This window comes from Telmatherina bonti (genome assembly GCF_933228915.1).
Source record: "Telmatherina bonti genome assembly, chromosome: 18".
Taxonomy (NCBI): Eukaryota; Metazoa; Chordata; class Actinopteri; order Atheriniformes; family Telmatherinidae; genus Telmatherina; species Telmatherina bonti.
Window position 1 is genome coordinate 1,247,232 of NC_136616.1, and position 18,104 is coordinate 1,265,335.

Here is an 18,104-nt window from a genome sequence, read left to right on the forward strand (position 1 = left end):
GGGTCCCTCTTACGACCGAGTCGTCCTCTTCATCGGGTCCCGTTACGACCGAGTAGTCCTCTTCATCAGGACCCGTTACGACCGAGTCGTCCTCTTCATCATGTCCCATTACGACCAAGTCGTCTTCTTCATCGGGTCCCTCTTACGACCGAGTCGTCCACTTAATCGGGACCCGTTACGACCGAGTCGTCCTCTTCATCGGGTAAAGAGCTGACCGAGTCGTCCTCTTCATTGGGGGCCGTTACGACCGAGTCGTCCTCTTCATCGGGTCCCGTTACGACCGAGTCGTCCTCTTCATCGGGTCTCGTTACGACCGAGTCGTCCTCTTCATCGGGTCTCGTTACGACCGAGTCGTCCTCTTCATCGGGTCTCGTTACGACCGAGTCGTCCTCTTCATCGGGTCTCGTTACGACCGAGTCGTCTTCTTCATCGGGTCCCTCTTACGACCGAGTCGTCTTCTTTATCGGGTCCCTCTTACGACCGAGTCGTCTCTTTCATCGGGTCCCTCTTACGACCGAGTCGTCCTCTTCATCGGGTCCCGTTACGACCGAGTAGTCCTCTTCATCAGGACCCGTTACGACCGAGTCGTCCTCTTCATCAGGTCCCATTACGACCAAGTCGTCTTCTTCATCGGGTCCCTCTTACGACCGAGTCGTCCACTTAATCGGGACCCGTTACGACCGAGTCGTCCTCTTCATCAGGACCCGTTACGACCCAGTCGTCCTCTTCATCGGGTCCCTCTTACGACCGAGTCGTCCTCTTCATCGGGTCCTGTTACGACCGAGTCGTCCTCTTCATCGGGTAAAGAGCTGACCGAGTCGTCCTCTTCATCGGGTCCCTCTTACAACCGAGTCGTCCTCTTCATCGGGTAAAGAGCTGACCGAGTCGTCCTCTTCATCGGGTAAAGAGCTGACCGAGTCGTCCTCTTCATCGGGTCCCTCTTACAACCGAGTCATCCTCTTCATCGGGTAAAGAGCTGACCGAGTCGTCCTCTTCATCGGGGCCCGTTACGACCGAGTCGTCCTCTTCATCGGGTCCCGTTACGACCGAGTCGTCCTCTTCATCGGGTCCCGTTACGACCGAGTCGTCCTCTTCATCGGGTCCCTCTTACGACCGAGTCGTCCTCTTCATCGGGTCTCGTTACGTCCGAGTCGTCCTCTTCATCGGGTCTCGTTACGACCGAGTCGTCCTCTTCATCGGGTCCCGTTACGACCGAGTCGTCCTCTTCATCGGGTCTCGTTACGACCGAGTCGTCTTCTTCGTCGGGTCCCGTTACGACCGAGTCGTCCTCTTCATCGGGTAAAGAGCTGACCGAGTCGTCCTCTTCATCGGGTCCCTCTTACGACTGAGTCATCCTCTTCATCGGGTAAAGAGCTGACCGAGTCGTCCTCTTCATCGGGTCCCTCTTACGACTGAGTCGTCCTCTTCATCGGGTAAAGAGCTGACCGAGTCGTCCTCTTCATCGGGTCCCGTTACGACCGAGTCGTCCTCTTCATTGGGTCCCATTACGACCGAGTCGTCTTCTTCATCGGGTCCCATTACGACCAAGTCGTCTTCTTCATCGGGTCCCTCTTACGACCGAGTCGTCCACTTCATCGGGACCCGTTACGACCGAGTCGTCCTCTTCATCGGGTAAAGAGCTGACCGAGTCGTCCTCTTCATTGGGGGCCGTTACGACCAAGTCGTCCTCTTCATCGGGTCCCATTACGACCGAGTCGACTTCATCGGGTCCCTCTTACGACCGAGTCGTCTTCTTCATCGGGTCCCTCTTACGACCGAGTCGTCCTCTTCATCGGGTCTCGTTACGACCGAGTCGTCCTCTTTATCGGGTCCCTCTTACGACCGAGTCGTCTTCTTCATCGGGTCCCTCTTACGACCGAGTCGTCCTCTTCATCGGGTCTCGTTACGACCGAGTCGTCCTCTTTATCGGGTCCCTCTTACGACCGAGTCGTCCTCTTCATCGGGTCCCGTTACGACCGAGTTGTCCTCTTCATCGGGACCCGTTACGACCGAGTCGTCCTCTTCGTCGGGTCCCGTTACGACCGAGTCGTCCTCTTCATCAGGACCCGTTACGACCCAGTCGTCCTCTTCATCGGGTCCCTCTTACGACCGAGTCGTCCTCTTCATCGGGTCCTGTTACGACCGAGTCGTCCTCTTCATCGGGTCCCGTTATGACCGAGTCGTCCCCTTCATCGGGTCTCGTTACGACCGAGTTGTCCTCTTCATCGGGTAAAGAGCTGACCGAGTCGTCCTCTTCATCGGGTCCCGTTACGACCGAGTCGTCCTCTTCATCAGGACCCGTTACGACCGAGTCGTCCTCTTCATCGGGTCCCATTACGACCAAGTCGTCTTCTTCATCGGGTCCCTCTTACGACCGAGTCGTCCACTTCATCGGGACCCGTTACGACCGAGTCGTCCTCTTCATCGGGTAAAGAGCTGACCGAGTCGTCCTCTTCATTGGGGGCCGTTACGACCGAGTCGTCCTCTTCATCGGGTCCCGTTACGACCGAGTCGTCCTCTTCATCGGGTCCCATTACGACCGAGTCGACTTCATCGGGTCCCTCTTACGACCGAGTCGTCCTCTTCATCGGGTCCCATTACGACCGAGTCGTCTTCATCGGGTCCCTCTTACGACCGAGTCGTCTTCTTCATCAGGTCCCTCTTACGACCGAGTCGTCCTCTTCATCGGGTCTCGTTACGACCGAGTCGTCCTCTTTATCGGGTCCCTCTTACGACCGAGTCGTCCTCTTCATCGGGTAAAGAGCTGACCGAGTCGTCCTCTTCATCGGGTCCCTCTTACAACCGAGTCGTCCTCTTCATCGGGTAAAGAGCTGACCGAGTCGTCCTCTTCATCGGGTAAAGAGCTGACCGAGTCGTCCTCTTCATCGGGTCCCTCTTACAACCGAGTCATCCTCTTCATCTGGTAAAGAGCTGACCGAGTCGTCCTCTTCATCGGGGCCCGTTACGACCGAGTCGTCCTCTTCACCGGGTCCCGTTACGACCGAGTCGTCCTCTTCATTGGGTCCCGTTACGACCGAGTCGTCCTCTTCATCGGGTCCCGTTACGACCGAGTCGTCCACTTCATCGGGTCCCTCTTACGACCGAGTCGTCCTCTTCATCGGGTCTCGTTACGACCGAGTCGTCCTCTTCATCGGGTCTCGTTACGACCGAGTCGTCCTCTTCATCGGGTCTCGTTACGACCGAGTCGTCCTCTTCATCGGGTCCCGTTACGACCGAGTCGTCCTCTTCATCGGGTCTCGTTACGACCGAGTCGTCTTCTTCATCGGGTCCCTCTTACGACCGAGTCGTCTTCTTTATCGGGTCCCTCTTACGACCGAGTCGTCTCTTTCATCGGGTCCCTCTTACGACCGAGTCGTCCTCTTCATCGGGTCCCGTTACGACCGAGTCGTCCTCTTCATCGGGTCCCGTTACGACCGAGTAGTCCTCTTCATCAGGACCCGTTACGACCGAGTCGTCCTCTTCATCAGGTCCCATTACGACCAAGTCGTCTTCTTCATAGGGTCCCTCTTACGACCGAGTCGTCCTCTTCATCGGGTCCCGTTACGACCGAGTCGTCTCTTTCATCGGGTCCCTCTTACGACCGAGTCGTCCTCTTCATCGGGTCCCGTTACGACCGAGTCGTCCTCTTCATCGGGTCCCTCTTACGACCGAGTCGTCTTCTTTATCGGGTCCCTCTTACGACCGAGTCGTCTTCTTTATCGGGTCCCTCTTACGACCGAGTCGTCTCTTTCATCGGGTCCCTCTTACGACCGAGTCGTCCTCTTCATCGGGTCCCGTTACGACCGAGTCGTCCTCTTCATCGGGTCCCGTTACGACCGAGTCGTCCTCTTCATCAGGACCCGTTACGACCGAGTCGTCCTCTTCATCAGGTCCCATTACGACCAAGTCGTCTTCTTCATCGGGTCCCTCTTACGACCGAGTCGTCCTCTTCATCGGGTCCCGTTACGACCGAGTCGTCCTCTTCATCGGGTCCCGTTACGACCGAGTAGTCCTCTTCATCAGGACCCGTTACGACCGAGTCGTCCTCTTCATCATGTCCCATTACGACCAAGTCGTCTTCTTCATCGGGTCCCTCTTACGACCGAGTCGTCCACTTAATCGGGACCCGTTACGACCGAGTCGTCCTCTTCATCGGGTAAAGAGCTGACCGAGTCGTCCTCTTCATTGGGGGCCGTTACGACCGAGTCGTCCTCTTCATCGGGTCCCGTTACGACCGAGTCGTCCTCTTCATCGGGTCTCGTTACGACCGAGTCGTCCTCTTCATCGGGTCTCGTTACGACCGAGTCGTCCTCTTCATCGGGTCTCGTTACGACCGAGTCGTCTTCTTCATCGGGTCCCTCTTACGACCGAGTCGTCTTCTTTATCGGGTCCCTCTTACGACCGAGTCGTCTCTTTCATCGGGTCCCTCTTACGACCGAGTCGTCCTCTTCATCGGGTCCCGTTACGACCGAGTCGTCCTCTTCATCGGGTCCCGTTACGACCGAGTAGTCCTCTTCATCAGGACCCGTTACGACCGAGTCGTCCTCTTCATCAGGTCCCATTACGACCAAGTCGTCTTCTTCATCGGGTCCCTCTTACGACCGAGTCGTCCACTTAATCGGGACCCGTTACGACCGAGTCGTCCTCTTCATCAGGACCCGTTACGACCCAGTCGTCCTCTTCATCGGGTCCCTCTTACGACCGAGTCGTCCTCTTCATCGGGTCCTGTTACGACCGAGTCGTCCTCTTCATCGGGTAAAGAGCTGACCGAGTCGTCCTCTTCATCGGGTCCCTCTTACAACCGAGTCGTCCTCTTCATCGGGTAAAGAGCTGACCGAGTCGTCCTCTTCATCGGGTAAAGAGCTGACCGAGTCGTCCTCTTCATCGGGTCCCTCTTACAACCGAGTCATCCTCTTCATCGGGTAAAGAGCTGACCGAGTCGTCCTCTTCATCGGGGCCCGTTACGACCGAGTCGTCCTCTTCATCGGGTCCCGTTACGACCGAGTCGTCCTCTTCATCGGGTCCCGTTACGACCGAGTCGTCCACTTCATCGGGTCCCTCTTACGACCGAGTCGTCCTCTTCATCGGGTCTCGTTACGTCCGAGTCGTCCTCTTCATCGGGTCTCGTTACGACCGAGTCGTCTTCTTCATCGGGTCCCTCTTACGACCGAGTCGTCTTCTTTATCGGGTCCCTCTTACGACCGAGTCGTCTCTTTCATCGGGTCCCTCTTACGACCGAGTCGTCCTCTTCATCGGGTCCCGTTACGACCGAGTCGTCCTCTTCATCGGGTCCCGTTACGACCGAGTAGTCCTCTTCATCAGGACCCGTTACGACCGAGTCGTCCTCTTCATCAGGTCCCATTACGACCAAGTCGTCTTCTTCATCGGGTCCCTCTTACGACCGAGTCGTCCACTTAATCGGGACCCGTTACGACCGAGTCGTCCTCTTCATCAGGACCCGTTACGACCCAGTCGTCCTCTTCATCGGGTCCCTCTTACGACCGAGTCGTCCTCTTCATCGGGTAAAGAGCTGACCGAGTCGTCCTCTTCATCGGGTAAAGAGCTGACCGAGTCGTCCTCTTCATCGGGTCCCTCTTACAACCGAGTCGTCCTCTTCATCGGGTAAAGAGCTGACCGAGTCGTCCTCTTCATCGGGTAAAGAGCTGACCGAGTCGTCCTCTTCATCGGGTCCCTCTTACAACCGAGTCATCCTCTTCATCGGGTAAAGAGCTGACCGAGTCGTCCTCTTCATCGGGGCCCGTTACGACCGAGTCGTCCTCTTCATCGGGTCCCGTTACGACCGAGTCGTCCTCTTCATCGGGTCCCGTTACGACCGAGTCGTCCTCTTCATCGGGTCCCGTTACGACCGAGTCGTCCACTTCATCGGGTCCCTCTTACGACCGAGTCGTCCTCTTCATCGGGTCCCGTTACGACCGAGTCGTCCTCTTCATCGGGTCTCGTTACGACCGAGTCGTCCTCTTCATCGGGTCTCGTTACGACCGAGTCGTCCTCTTCATCGGGTCTCGTTACGACCGAGTCGTCCTCTTCATCGGGTCTCGTTACGACCGAGTCGTCCTCTTCATCGGGTCTCGTTACGACCGAGTCGTCCTCTTCATCGGGTCTCGTTACGACCGAGTCGTCCTCTTCATCGGGTCCCGTTACGACCGAGTCGTCCTCTTCATTGGGTCCCGTTACGACTGAGTCATCCTCTTCATCGGGTAAAGAGCTGACCGAGTCGTCCTCTTCATCGGGTCCCGTTACGACCGAGTCGTCCTCTTCATTGGGTCCCATTACGACCGAGTCGTCCTCTTCATTGGGTCCCATTACGACCGAGTCGTCTTCTTCATCGGGTCCCATTACGACCAAGTCGTCTTCTTCATCGGGTCCCTCTTACGACCGAGTCGTCCACTTCATCGGGACCCGTTACGACCGAGTCGTCCTCTTCATCGGGTAAAGAGCTGACCGAGTCGTCCTCTTCATTGGGTCCCGTTACGACCGAGTCGTCCTCTTTATCGGGTCCCTCTTACGACCGAGTCGTCTCTTTCATCGGGTCCCTCTTACGACCGAGTCGTCCTCTTCATCGGGTCCCGTTACGACCGAGTCGTCCTCTTCATCGGGTCCCGTTACGACCGAGTAGTCCTCTTCATCAGGTCCCATTACGACCAAGTCGTCTTCTTCATCGGGTCCCTCTTACGACCGAGTCGTCCACTTAATCGGGACCCGTTACGACCGAGTCGTCCTCTTCATCGGGTAAAGAGCTGACCGAGTCGTCCTCTTCATTGGGGGCCGTTACGACCGAGTCGTCCTCTTCATCGGGTCCCGTTACGACCGAGTCGTCCTCTTCATCGGGTCTCGTTACGACCGAGTCGTCCTCTTCATCGGGTCTCGTTACGACCGAGTCGTCCTCTTCATCGGGTCCCGTTACGACCGAGTCGTCCTCTTCATCGGGTCCCGTTACGACCGAGTCGTCCTCTTCATCGGGTCTCGTTACGACCGAGTCGTCTTCTTCATCGGGTCCCTCTTACGACCGAGTCGTCTTCTTTATCGGGTCCCTCTTACGACCGAGTCGTCTCTTTCATCGGGTCCCTCTTACGACCGAGTCGTCCTCTTCATCGGGTCCCGTTACGACCGAGTCGTCCTCTTCATCGGGTCCCGTTACGACCGAGTCGTCCTCTTCATCGGGTCCCGTTACGACCGAGTAGTCCTCTTCATCAGGACCCGTTACGACCGAGTCGTCCTCTTCATCGGGTCCCATTACGACCAAGTCGTCTTCTTCATCGGGTCCCTCTTACGACCGAGTCGTCCACTTAATCGGGACCCGTTACGACCGAGTCGTCCTCTTCATCGGGTCCCTCTTACGACCGAGTCGTCCTCTTCATCGGGTCCTGTTACGACCGAGTCGTCCTCTTCATCGGGTAAAGAGCTGACCGAGTCGTCCTCTTCATCGGGTAAAGAGCTGACCGAGTCGTCCTCTTCATCGGGTCCCTCTTACAACCGAGTCGTCCTCTTCATCGGGTAAAGAGCTGACCGAGTCGTCCTCTTCATCGGGTAAAGAGCTGACCGAGTCGTCCTCTTCATCGGGTCCCTCTTACAACCGAGTCATCCTCTTCATCGGGTAAAGAGCTGACCGAGTCGTCCTCTTCATCGGGGCCCGTTACGACCGAGTCGTCCTCTTCATCGGGTCCCGTTACGACCGAGTCGTCCTCTTCATCGGGTCCCGTTACGACCGAGTCGTCCACTTCATCGGGTCCCTCTTACGACCGAGTCGTCCTCTTCATCGGGTCTCGTTACGTCCGAGTCGTCCTCTTCATCGGGTCTCGTTACGACCGAGTCGTCTTCTTCGTCGGGTCCCGTTACGACCGAGTCGTCCTCTTCATCGGGTAAAGAGCTGACCGAGTCGTCCTCTTCATCGGGTCCCTCTTACGACTGAGTCATCCTCTTCATCGGGTAAAGAGCTGACCGAGTCGTCCTCTTCATCGGGTCCCGTTACGACCGAGTCGTCCTCTTCATTGGGTCCCGTTACGACCGAGTCGTCCTCTTCATTGGGTCCCGTTACGACCGAGTCGTCCTCTTCATTGGGTCCCATTACGACCGAGTCGTCTTCTTCATCGGGTCCCATTACGACCAAGTCGTCTTCTTCATCGGGTCCCTCTTACGACCGAGTCGTCCACTTCATCGGGACCCGTTACGACCGAGTCGTCCTCTTCATCGGGTAAAGAGCTGACCGAGTCGTCCTCTTCATTGGGGGCCGTTACGACCAAGTCGTCCTCTTCATCGGGTCCCGTTACGACCGAGTCGTCCTCTTCATCGGGTCCCATTACGACCGAGTCGACTTCATCGGGTCCCTCTTACGACCGAGTCGTCCTCTTCATCGGGTCCTGTTACGACCGAGTCGTCTTCATCGGATCCCTCTTACGACCGAGTCGTCTTCTTCATCGGGTCCCTCTTACGACCGAGTCGTCCTCTTCATCGGGTCTCGTTACGACCGAGTCGTCCTCTTTATCGGGTCCCTCTTACGACCGAGTCGTCCTCTTCATCGGGTCCCGTTACGACCGAGTCGTCCTCTTCATCGGGTCCCGTTACGACCGAGTTGTCCTCTTCATCGGGACCCGTTACGACCGAGTCGTCCTCTTCGTCGGTTCCCGTTACGACCGAGTCGTCCTCTGCATCAGGACCCGTTACGACCCAGTCGTCCTCTTCATCGGGTCCCTCTTACGACCGAGTCGTCCTCTTCATCGGGTCCTGTTACGACCGAGTCGTCCTCTTCATCGGGTCCCGTTATGACCGAGTCGTCCCCTTCATCGGGTCTCGTTACGACCGAGTTGTCCTCTTCATCGGGTCCCTCTTACGACCGAGTCGTCCTCTTCATCGGGTCCTGTTACGACCGAGTCGTCCTCTTCATCGGGTCCCGTTATGACCGAGTCGTCCCCTTCATCGGGTCTCGTTACGACCGAGTTGTCCTCTTCATCGGGTCCCGTTATGACCGAGTCGTCCCCTTCATCGGGTCTCGTTACGACCGAGTTGTCCTCTTCATCGGGTCCCGTTACGACCGAGTCGTCCTCTTCATCAGGACCCGTTACGACCGAGTCGTCCTCTTCATTGGGTCCCATTACGACCGAGTCGTCTTCTTCATCGGGTCCCATTACGACCAAGTCGTCTTCTTCATCGGGTCCCTCTTACGACCGAGTCGTCCACTTCATCGGGACCCGTTACGACCGAGTCGTCCTCTTCATCGGGTAAAGAGCTGACCGAGTCGTCCTCTTCATTGGGGGCCGTTACGACCAAGTCGTCCTCTTCATCGGGTCCCGTTACGACCGAGTCGTCCTCTTCATCGGGTCCCATTACGACCGAGTCGACTTCATCGGGTCCCTCTTACGACCGAGTCGTCCTCTTCATCGGGTCCTGTTACGACCGAGTCGTCTTCATCGGATCCCTCTTACGACCGAGTCGTCTTCTTCATCGGGTCCCTCTTACGACCGAGTCGTCCTCTTCATCGGGTCTCGTTACGACCGAGTCGTCCTCTTTATCGGGTCCCTCTTACGACCGAGTCGTCCTCTTCATCGGGTCCCGTTACGACCGAGTCGTCCTCTTCATCGGGTCCCGTTACGACCGAGTCGTCCTCTTCGTCGGGACCCGTTACGACCGAGTCGTCCTCTTCGTCGGGTCCCGTTACGACCGAGTCGTCCTCTGCATCAGGACCCGTTACGACCCAGTCGTCCTCTTCATCGGGTCCCTCTTACGACCGAGTCGTCCTCTTCATCGGGTCCTGTTACGACCGAGTCGTCCTCTTCATCGGGTCCCGTTATGACCGAGTCGTCCCCTTCATCGGGTCCCGTTATGACCGAGTCGTCCCCTTCATCGGGTCTCGTTACGACCGAGTTGTCCTCTTCATCGGGTCCCGTTATGACCGAGTCGTCCCCTTCATCGGGTCTCGTTACGACCGAGTCGTCCTCTTCATCGGGTCCCGTTACGACCGAGTCGTCCTCTTCATCAGGACCCGTTACGACCGAGTCGTCCTCTTCATCGGGACCCGTTACGACCGAGTAGTCCTCTTCATCGGGTCCCATTACGACCGAGTCGTCTTCTTCATCGGGTCCCTCTTACGACCGAGTCGTCCACTTCATCGGGACCCGTTACGACCGAGTCGTCCTCTTCATCGGGTAAAGAGCTGACCGAGTCGTCCTCTTCATTGGGGGCCGTTACGACCGAGTCGTCCTCTTCATCGGGTCCCATTACGACCGAGTCGACTTCATCGGGTCCCTCTTACGACCGAGTCGTCCTCTTCATCGGGTCCCATTACGACCGAGTCGTCTTCATCGGGTCCCTCTTACGACCGAGTCGTCTTCTTCATCAGGTCCCTCTTACGACCGAGTCGTCCTCTTCATCGGGTCTCGTTACGACCGAGTCGTCCTCTTTATCGGGTCCCTCTTACGACCGAGTCGTCCTCTTCATCGGGTCCTGTTACGACCGAGTCGTCCTCTTCATCGGGTAAAGAGCTGACCGAGTCGTCCTCTTCATCGGGTCCCTCTTACAACCGAGTCGTCCTCTTCATCGGGTAAAGAGCTGACCGAGTCGTCCTCTTCATCGGGTCCCTCTTACAACCGAGTCATCCTCTTCATCGGGTAAAGAGCTGACCGAGTCGTCCTCTTCATCGGGTCCCGTTACGACCGAGTCGTCCTCTTCATCGGGTCCCGTTACGACCGAGTCGTCCTCTTTAATCGGGTCCCGTTACGACCGAGTCGTCCTCTTCATCGGGTCCCGTTACGACCGAGTCGTCCTCTTCATCGGGTCCCGTTACGACCGAGTCGTCCTCTTCATCGGGTCCCGTTACGACCGAGTCGTCCACTTCATCGGGTCCCTCTTACGACCGAGTCGTCCTCTTCATCGGGTCTCGTTACGACCGAGTCGTCCTCTTCATCGGGTCTCGTTACGACCGAGTCGTCCTCTTCATCGGGTCCCGTTACGACCGAGTCGTCCTCTTCATCGGGTCCCGTTACGACCGAGTCGTCCTCTTCATCGGGTCCCGTTACGACCGAGTCGTCCTCTTCATCGGGTCCCGTTACGACCGAGTCGTCCTCTTCATCGGGTCTCGTTACGACCGAGTCGTCTTCTTCATCGGGTCCCTCTTACGACCGAGTCGTCTTCTTTATCGGGTCCCTCTTACGACCGAGTCGTCTCTTTCATCGGGTCCCTCTTACGACCGAGTCGTCCTCTTCATCGGGTCCCGTTACGACCGAGTCGTCCTCTTCATCGGGTCCCGTTACGACCGAGTAGTCCTCTTCATCGGGACCCGTTACGACCGAGTCGTCCTCTTCATCAGGTCCCATTACGACCAAGTCGTCTTCTTCATCGGGTCCCTCTTACGACCGAGTCGTCCACTTAATCGGGACCCGTTACGACCGAGTCGTCCTCTTCATCGGGTAAAGAGCTGACCGAGTCGTCCTCTTCATTGGGGGCCGTTACGACCGAGTCGTCCTCTTCATCGGGTCCCGTTACGACCGAGTCGTCCTCTTCATCGGGTAAAGAGCTGACCGAGTCGTCCTCTTCATCGGGTCTCGTTACGACCGAGTCGTCCTCTTCATCGGGTCTCGTTACGACCGAGTCGTCCTCTTCATTGGGTCCCGTTACGACCGAGTCGTCCTCTTCATCGGGTCCCGTTACGACCGAGTCGTCCTCTTCATCGGGTCCCGTTACGACCGAGTCGTCCTCTTCATTGGGTCCCGTTACGACCGAGTCGTCCTCTTCATTGGGTCCCGTTACGACCGAGTCGTCCTCTTCATCGGGTCCCGTTACGACCGAGTCGTCCTCTTCATCGGGTCTCGTTACGACTGAGTCGTCCTCTTCATCGGGTCCCGTTACGACCGAGTCGTCCTCTTCATCGGGCCCGTTACGACCGAGTCGTCCTCTTCATCGGGTCCCTCTTACGACCGAGTCGTCCTCTTCATCGGGTCCCGTTACGACCGAGTCGTCCTCTTCATCGGGACCCGTTACGACCGAGTCGTCCTCTTCATCGGGTCCCATTACGACCGAGTCGTCTTCTTCATCGGGTCCCTCTTACGACCGAGTCGTCCACTTCATCGGGACCCGTTACGACCGAGTCGTCCTCTTCATCGGGTAAAGAGCTGACCGAGTCGTCCTCTTCATTGGGGGCCGTTACGACCGAGTCGTCCTCTTCATCGGGTCCCATTACGACCGAGTCGACTTCATCGGGTCCCTCTTACGACCGAGTCGTCCTCTTCATCGGGTCCCATTACGACCGAGTCGTCTTCATCGGGTCCCTCTTACGACCGAGTCGTCTTCTTCATCAGGTCCCTCTTACGACCGAGTCGTCCTCTTCATCGGGTCTCGTTACGACCGAGTCGTCCTCTTTATCGGGTCCCTCTTACGACCGAGTCGTCCTCTTCATCGGGTCCTGTTACGACCGAGTCGTCCTCTTCATCGGGTAAAGAGCTGACCGAGTCGTCCTCTTCATCGGGTAAAGAGCTGACCGAGTCGTCCTCTTCATCGGGTCCCTCTTACAACCGAGTCGTCCTCTTCATCGGGTAAAGAGCTGACCGAGTCGTCCTCTTCATCGGGTAAAGAGCTGACCGAGTCGTCCTCTTCATCGGGTCCCTCTTACAACCGAGTCATCCTCTTCATCGGGTAAAGAGCTGACCGAGTCGTCCTCTTCATCGGGTCCCGTTACGACCGAGTCGTCCTCTTCATCGGGTCCCGTTACGACCGAGTCGTCCTCTTCATCGGGTCCCGTTACGACCGAGTCGTCCTCTTCATCGGGTCCCGTTACGACCGAGTCGTCCTCTTCATCGGGTCCCGTTACGACCGAGTCGTCCACTTCATCGGGTCCCTCTTACGACCGAGTCGTCCTCTTCATCGGGTCTCGTTACGACCGAGTCGTCCTCTTCATCGGGTCTCGTTACGACCGAGTCGTCCTCTTCATCGGGTCCCGTTACGACCGAGTCGTCCTCTTCATCGGGTCCCGTTACGACCGAGTCGTCCTCTTCATCGGGTCCCGTTACGACCGAGTCGTCCTCTTCATCGGGTCCCGTTACGACCGAGTCGTCCTCTTCATCGGGTCTCGTTACGACCGAGTCGTCTTCTTCATCGGGTCCCTCTTACGACCGAGTCGTCTTCTTTATCGGGTCCCTCTTACGACCGAGTCGTCTCTTTCATCGGGTCCCTCTTACGACCGAGTCGTCCTCTTCATCGGGTCCCGTTACGACCGAGTCGTCCTCTTCATCGGGTCCCGTTACGACCGAGTAGTCCTCTTCATCGGGACCCGTTACGACCGAGTCGTCCTCTTCATCAGGTCCCATTACGACCAAGTCGTCTTCTTCATCGGGTCCCTCTTACGACCGAGTCGTCCACTTAATCGGGACCCGTTACGACCGAGTCGTCCTCTTCATCGGGTAAAGAGCTGACCGAGTCGTCCTCTTCATTGGGGGCCGTTACGACCGAGTCGTCCTCTTCATCGGGTCCCGTTACGACCGAGTCGTCCTCTTCATCGGGTAAAGAGCTGACCGAGTCGTCCTCTTCATCGGGTCTCGTTACGACCGAGTCGTCCTCTTCATTGGGTCCCGTTACGACCGAGTCGTCCTCTTCATCGGGTCCCGTTACGACCGAGTCGTCCTCTTCATCGGGTCCCGTTACGACCGAGTCGTCCTCTTCATCGGGTCCCGTTACGACCGAGTCGTCCTCTTCATTGGGTCCCGTTACGACCGAGTCGTCCTCTTCATCGGGTCCCGTTACGACCGAGTCGTCCTCTTCATCGGGTCCCGTTACGACCGAGTCGTCCTCTTCATCGGGTCCCGTTACGACCGAGTCGTCCTCTTCATTGGGTCCCGTTACGACCGAGTCGTCCTCTTCATTGGGTCCCGTTACGACCGAGTCGTCCTCTTCATCGGGTCCCGTTACGACCGAGTCGTCCTCTTCATCGGGTCTCGTTACGACTGAGTCGTCCTCTTCATCGGGTCCCGTTACGACCGAGTCGTCCTCTTCATCGGGCCCGTTACGACCGAGTCGTCCTCTTCATCGGGTCCCTCTTACGACCGAGTCGTCCTCTTCATCGGGTCCCGTTACGACCGAGTCGTCCTCTTCATCGGGACCCGTTACGACCGAGTCGTCCTCTTCATCGGGTCCCATTACGACCGAGTCGTCTTCTTCATCGGGTCCCTCTTACGACCGAGTCGTCCACTTCATCGGGACCCGTTACGACCGAGTCGTCCTCTTCATCGGGTAAAGAGCTGACCGAGTCGTCCTCTTCATTGGGGGCCGTTACGACCGAGTCGTCCTCTTCATCGGGTCCCATTACGACCGAGTCGACTTCATCGGGTCCCTCTTACGACCGAGTCGTCCTCTTCATCGGGTCCCATTACGACCGAGTCGTCTTCATCGGGTCCCTCTTACGACCGAGTCGTCTTCTTCATCAGGTCCCTCTTACGACCGAGTCGTCCTCTTCATCGGGTCTCGTTACGACCGAGTCGTCCTCTTTATCGGGTCCCTCTTACGACCGAGTCGTCCTCTTCATCGGGTCCTGTTACGACCGAGTCGTCCTCTTCATCGGGTAAAGAGCTGACCGAGTCGTCCTCTTCATCGGGTAAAGAGCTGACCGAGTCGTCCTCTTCATCGGGTCCCTCTTACAACCGAGTCGTCCTCTTCATCGGGTAAAGAGCTGACCGAGTCGTCCTCTTCATCGGGTAAAGAGCTGACCGAGTCGTCCTCTTCATCGGGTCCCTCTTACAACCGAGTCATCCTCTTCATCGGGTAAAGAGCTGACCGAGTCGTCCTCTTCATCGGGTCCCGTTACGACCGAGTCGTCCTCTTCATCGGGTCCCGTTACGACCGAGTCGTCCTCTTCATCGGGTCCCGTTACGACCGAGTCGTCCTCTTCATCGGGTCCCGTTACGACCGAGTCGTCCTCTTCATCGGGTCCCGTTACGACCGAGTCGTCCACTTCATCGGGTCCCTCTTACGACCGAGTCGTCCTCTTCATCGGGTCTCGTTACGACCGAGTCGTCCTCTTCATCGGGTCTCGTTACGACCGAGTCGTCCTCTTCATCGGGTCCCGTTACGACCGAGTCGTCCTCTTCATCGGGTCCCGTTACGACCGAGTCGTCCTCTTCATCGGGTCCCGTTACGACCGAGTCGTCCTCTTCATCGGGTCCCGTTACGACCGAGTCGTCCTCTTCATCGGGTCTCGTTACGACCGAGTCGTCTTCTTCATCGGGTCCCTCTTACGACCGAGTCGTCTTCTTTATCGGGTCCCTCTTACGACCGAGTCGTCTCTTTCATCGGGTCCCTCTTACGACCGAGTCGTCCTCTTCATCGGGTCCCGTTACGACCGAGTCGTCCTCTTCATCGGGTCCCGTTACGACCGAGTAGTCCTCTTCATCGGGACCCGTTACGACCGAGTCGTCCTCTTCATCAGGTCCCATTACGACCAAGTCGTCTTCTTCATCGGGTCCCTCTTACGACCGAGTCGTCCACTTAATCGGGACCCGTTACGACCGAGTCGTCCTCTTCATCGGGTAAAGAGCTGACCGAGTCGTCCTCTTCATTGGGGGCCGTTACGACCGAGTCGTCCTCTTCATCGGGTCCCGTTACGACCGAGTCGTCCTCTTCATCGGGTAAAGAGCTGACCGAGTCGTCCTCTTCATCGGGTCTCGTTACGACCGAGTCGTCCTCTTCATTGGGTCCCGTTACGACCGAGTCGTCCTCTTCATCGGGTCCCGTTACGACCGAGTCGTCCTCTTCATCGGGTCCCGTTACGACCGAGTCGTCCTCTTCATTGGGTCCCGTTACGACCGAGTCGTCCTCTTCATTGGGTCCCGTTACGACCGAGTCGTCCTCTTCATCGGGTCCCGTTACGACCGAGTCGTCCTCTTCATCGGGTCCCGTTACGACCGAGTCGTCCTCTTCATCGGGTCTCGTTACGACCGAGTCGTCCTCTTCATCGGGTCCCGTTACGACCGAGTCGTCCTCTTCATCGGGCCCGTTACGACCGAGTCGTCCTCTTCATCGGGTCCCTCTTACGACCGAGTCGTCCTCTTCATCGGGTCCCGTTACGACCGAGTCGTCTTCTTCATCGGTTCCCTCTTACGACCGAGTCGTCCTCTTCATCGGGTCCCGTTACGACCGAGTCGTCCTCTTCATCGGGTCCCTCTTACGACCGAGTCGTCTTCTTTATCGGGTCCCTCTTACGACCGAGTCGTCTCTTTCATCGGGTCCCTCTTACGACCGAGTCGTCCTCTTCATCGGGTCCCGTTACGACCGAGTCGTCCTCTTCATCAGGACCCGTTACGACCGAGTCGTCCTCTTCATCAGGTCCCATTACGACCAAGTCGTCTTCTTCATCGGGTCCCTCTTACGACCGAGTCGTCCACTTAATCGGGACCCGTTACGACCGAGTCGTCCTCTTCATCGGGTAAAGAGCTGACCGAGTCGTCCTCTTCATTGGGGGCCGTTACGACCGAGTCGTCCTCTTCATCGGGTCCCGTTACGACCGAGTCGTCCTCTTCATCGGGTCCCTCTTACGACCGAGTCGTCCTCTTCTTCGGGTCCCGTTACGACCGAGTCGTCCTCTTCATCGGGTCCCTCTTACGACCGAGTCGTCCTCTTCATCGGGTCCCTCTTACGACCGAGTCGTCCTCTTCATCGGGTCCCTCTTACGACCGAGTCGTCCTCTTCATCGGGTCCCTCTTACGACCGAGTCGTCCTCTTCATCGGGTAAAGAGCTGACCGAGTCGTCCTCTTCATCGGGTCTCGTTACGACCGAGTCGTCCTCTTCATTGGGTCCCGTTACGACCGAGTCGTCCTCTTCATCGGGTCTCGTTACGACCGAGTCGTCCTCTTCATCGGGTCCCGTTACGACCGAGTCGTCCTCTTCATCGGGTCTCGTTACGACTGAGTCGTCCTCTTCATCGGGTCCCGTTACGACCGAGTCGTCCTCTTCATCGGGCCCGTTACGACCGAGTCGTCCTCTTCATCGGGTCCCTCTTACGACCGAGTCGTCCTCTTCATCGGGTCCCGTTACGACCGAGTCGTCTTCTTCATCGGTTCCCTCTTACGACCGAGTCGTCCTCTTCATCGGGTCCCGTTACGACCGAGTCGTCCTCTTCATCGGGTCCCTCTTACGACCGAGTCGTCCTCTTCTTCGGGTCCCGTTACGACCGAGTCGTCCTCTTCATCGGGTCCCTCTTACGACCGAGTCGTCCTCTTCATCGGGTCCCTCTTACGACCGAGTCGTCCTCTTCATCGGGTCCCTCTTACGACCGAGTCGTCCTCTTCATCGGGTCCCTCTTACGACCGAGTCGTCCTCTTCATCGGGTAAAGAGCTGCAGATCACATTAATGTGAAGCTTGAAGAATTAGGTCCCGCCTGCTGCGACTCGTATAAACTTACAGGTTTACCTGGTGAAACATGGCAGCTGTGGGTTTCTCCACGTCAGTCTGTGGACACAGTACTGTCTGTTTTATAATGTGAAAATATGTCTCAACATTTAAACCGACAGGTCTTGATGAGCTGAAAGATGAACTGATCTTCATCATGTCCACCTGTGCAGGTAGCCGAGCTGGTAGCCACGGAGTTCTTTGAGCAGGGGGACAAAGAGAGGACAGAACTGCATACTGAGCCCATCGTAAGTACTACCTATAACTTCCTGGCTTACTGCAGATGAAGTAGAACCTCTAGTAGAAGTTATATTTTTGATCCGAGGCTTTTTCAATCGCAGCTTTTTCCACCAACGATTTTCTCTTTCTCGGCTGTTTAGCAGGAGGAGGCAAATAAAGCGAGCCGGGTCGGGAAATCCTTCCTGCATTTCCACAGCACTGGGACTCTATTTTGTCTCAGACTGGTGTTGAAAAGGTGCTGGAGAATCGGACATAGTTGTTCTGAGCAGGTCTTGAGAACTCTGGGACTGACACCATCTGGACCTGCAGCCTTGTTCTGGTTCAGTTTCTCAAGTTGCTTCTTAACCTGATTGCAGGAGACAAACAAGGTGGAGGTCTCAGGATGTCCTGATGTGGAGGGAGAGGAAGCTGTGTTCTGGTCCATGACTGAGCTGCAGGGTGACAGATTGGAGGCGTGACAGGAAAGCAGTGGGCTTATGG

General features: G+C 57.1%; 1 protein-coding gene across 1 annotated transcript in view; it reads left to right on the top strand.

Annotated features, from left to right (window-relative positions):
• Window positions 1-18,104, top strand: part of pde5ab (phosphodiesterase 5A, cGMP-specific, b) — a gene marked incomplete at its 3' end in the record, with an annotated part of 134,857 nt that overhangs the window by 114,429 nt on the left and 2,324 nt on the right. The window contains exon 20 of the mRNA XM_079258082.1: window positions 17,558-17,632. Within this exon, the coding sequence (XP_079114208.1) occupies window positions 17,558-17,632 (75 nt within the window). The remainder of the gene's footprint in view (window positions 1-17,557; window positions 17,633-18,104) is intronic.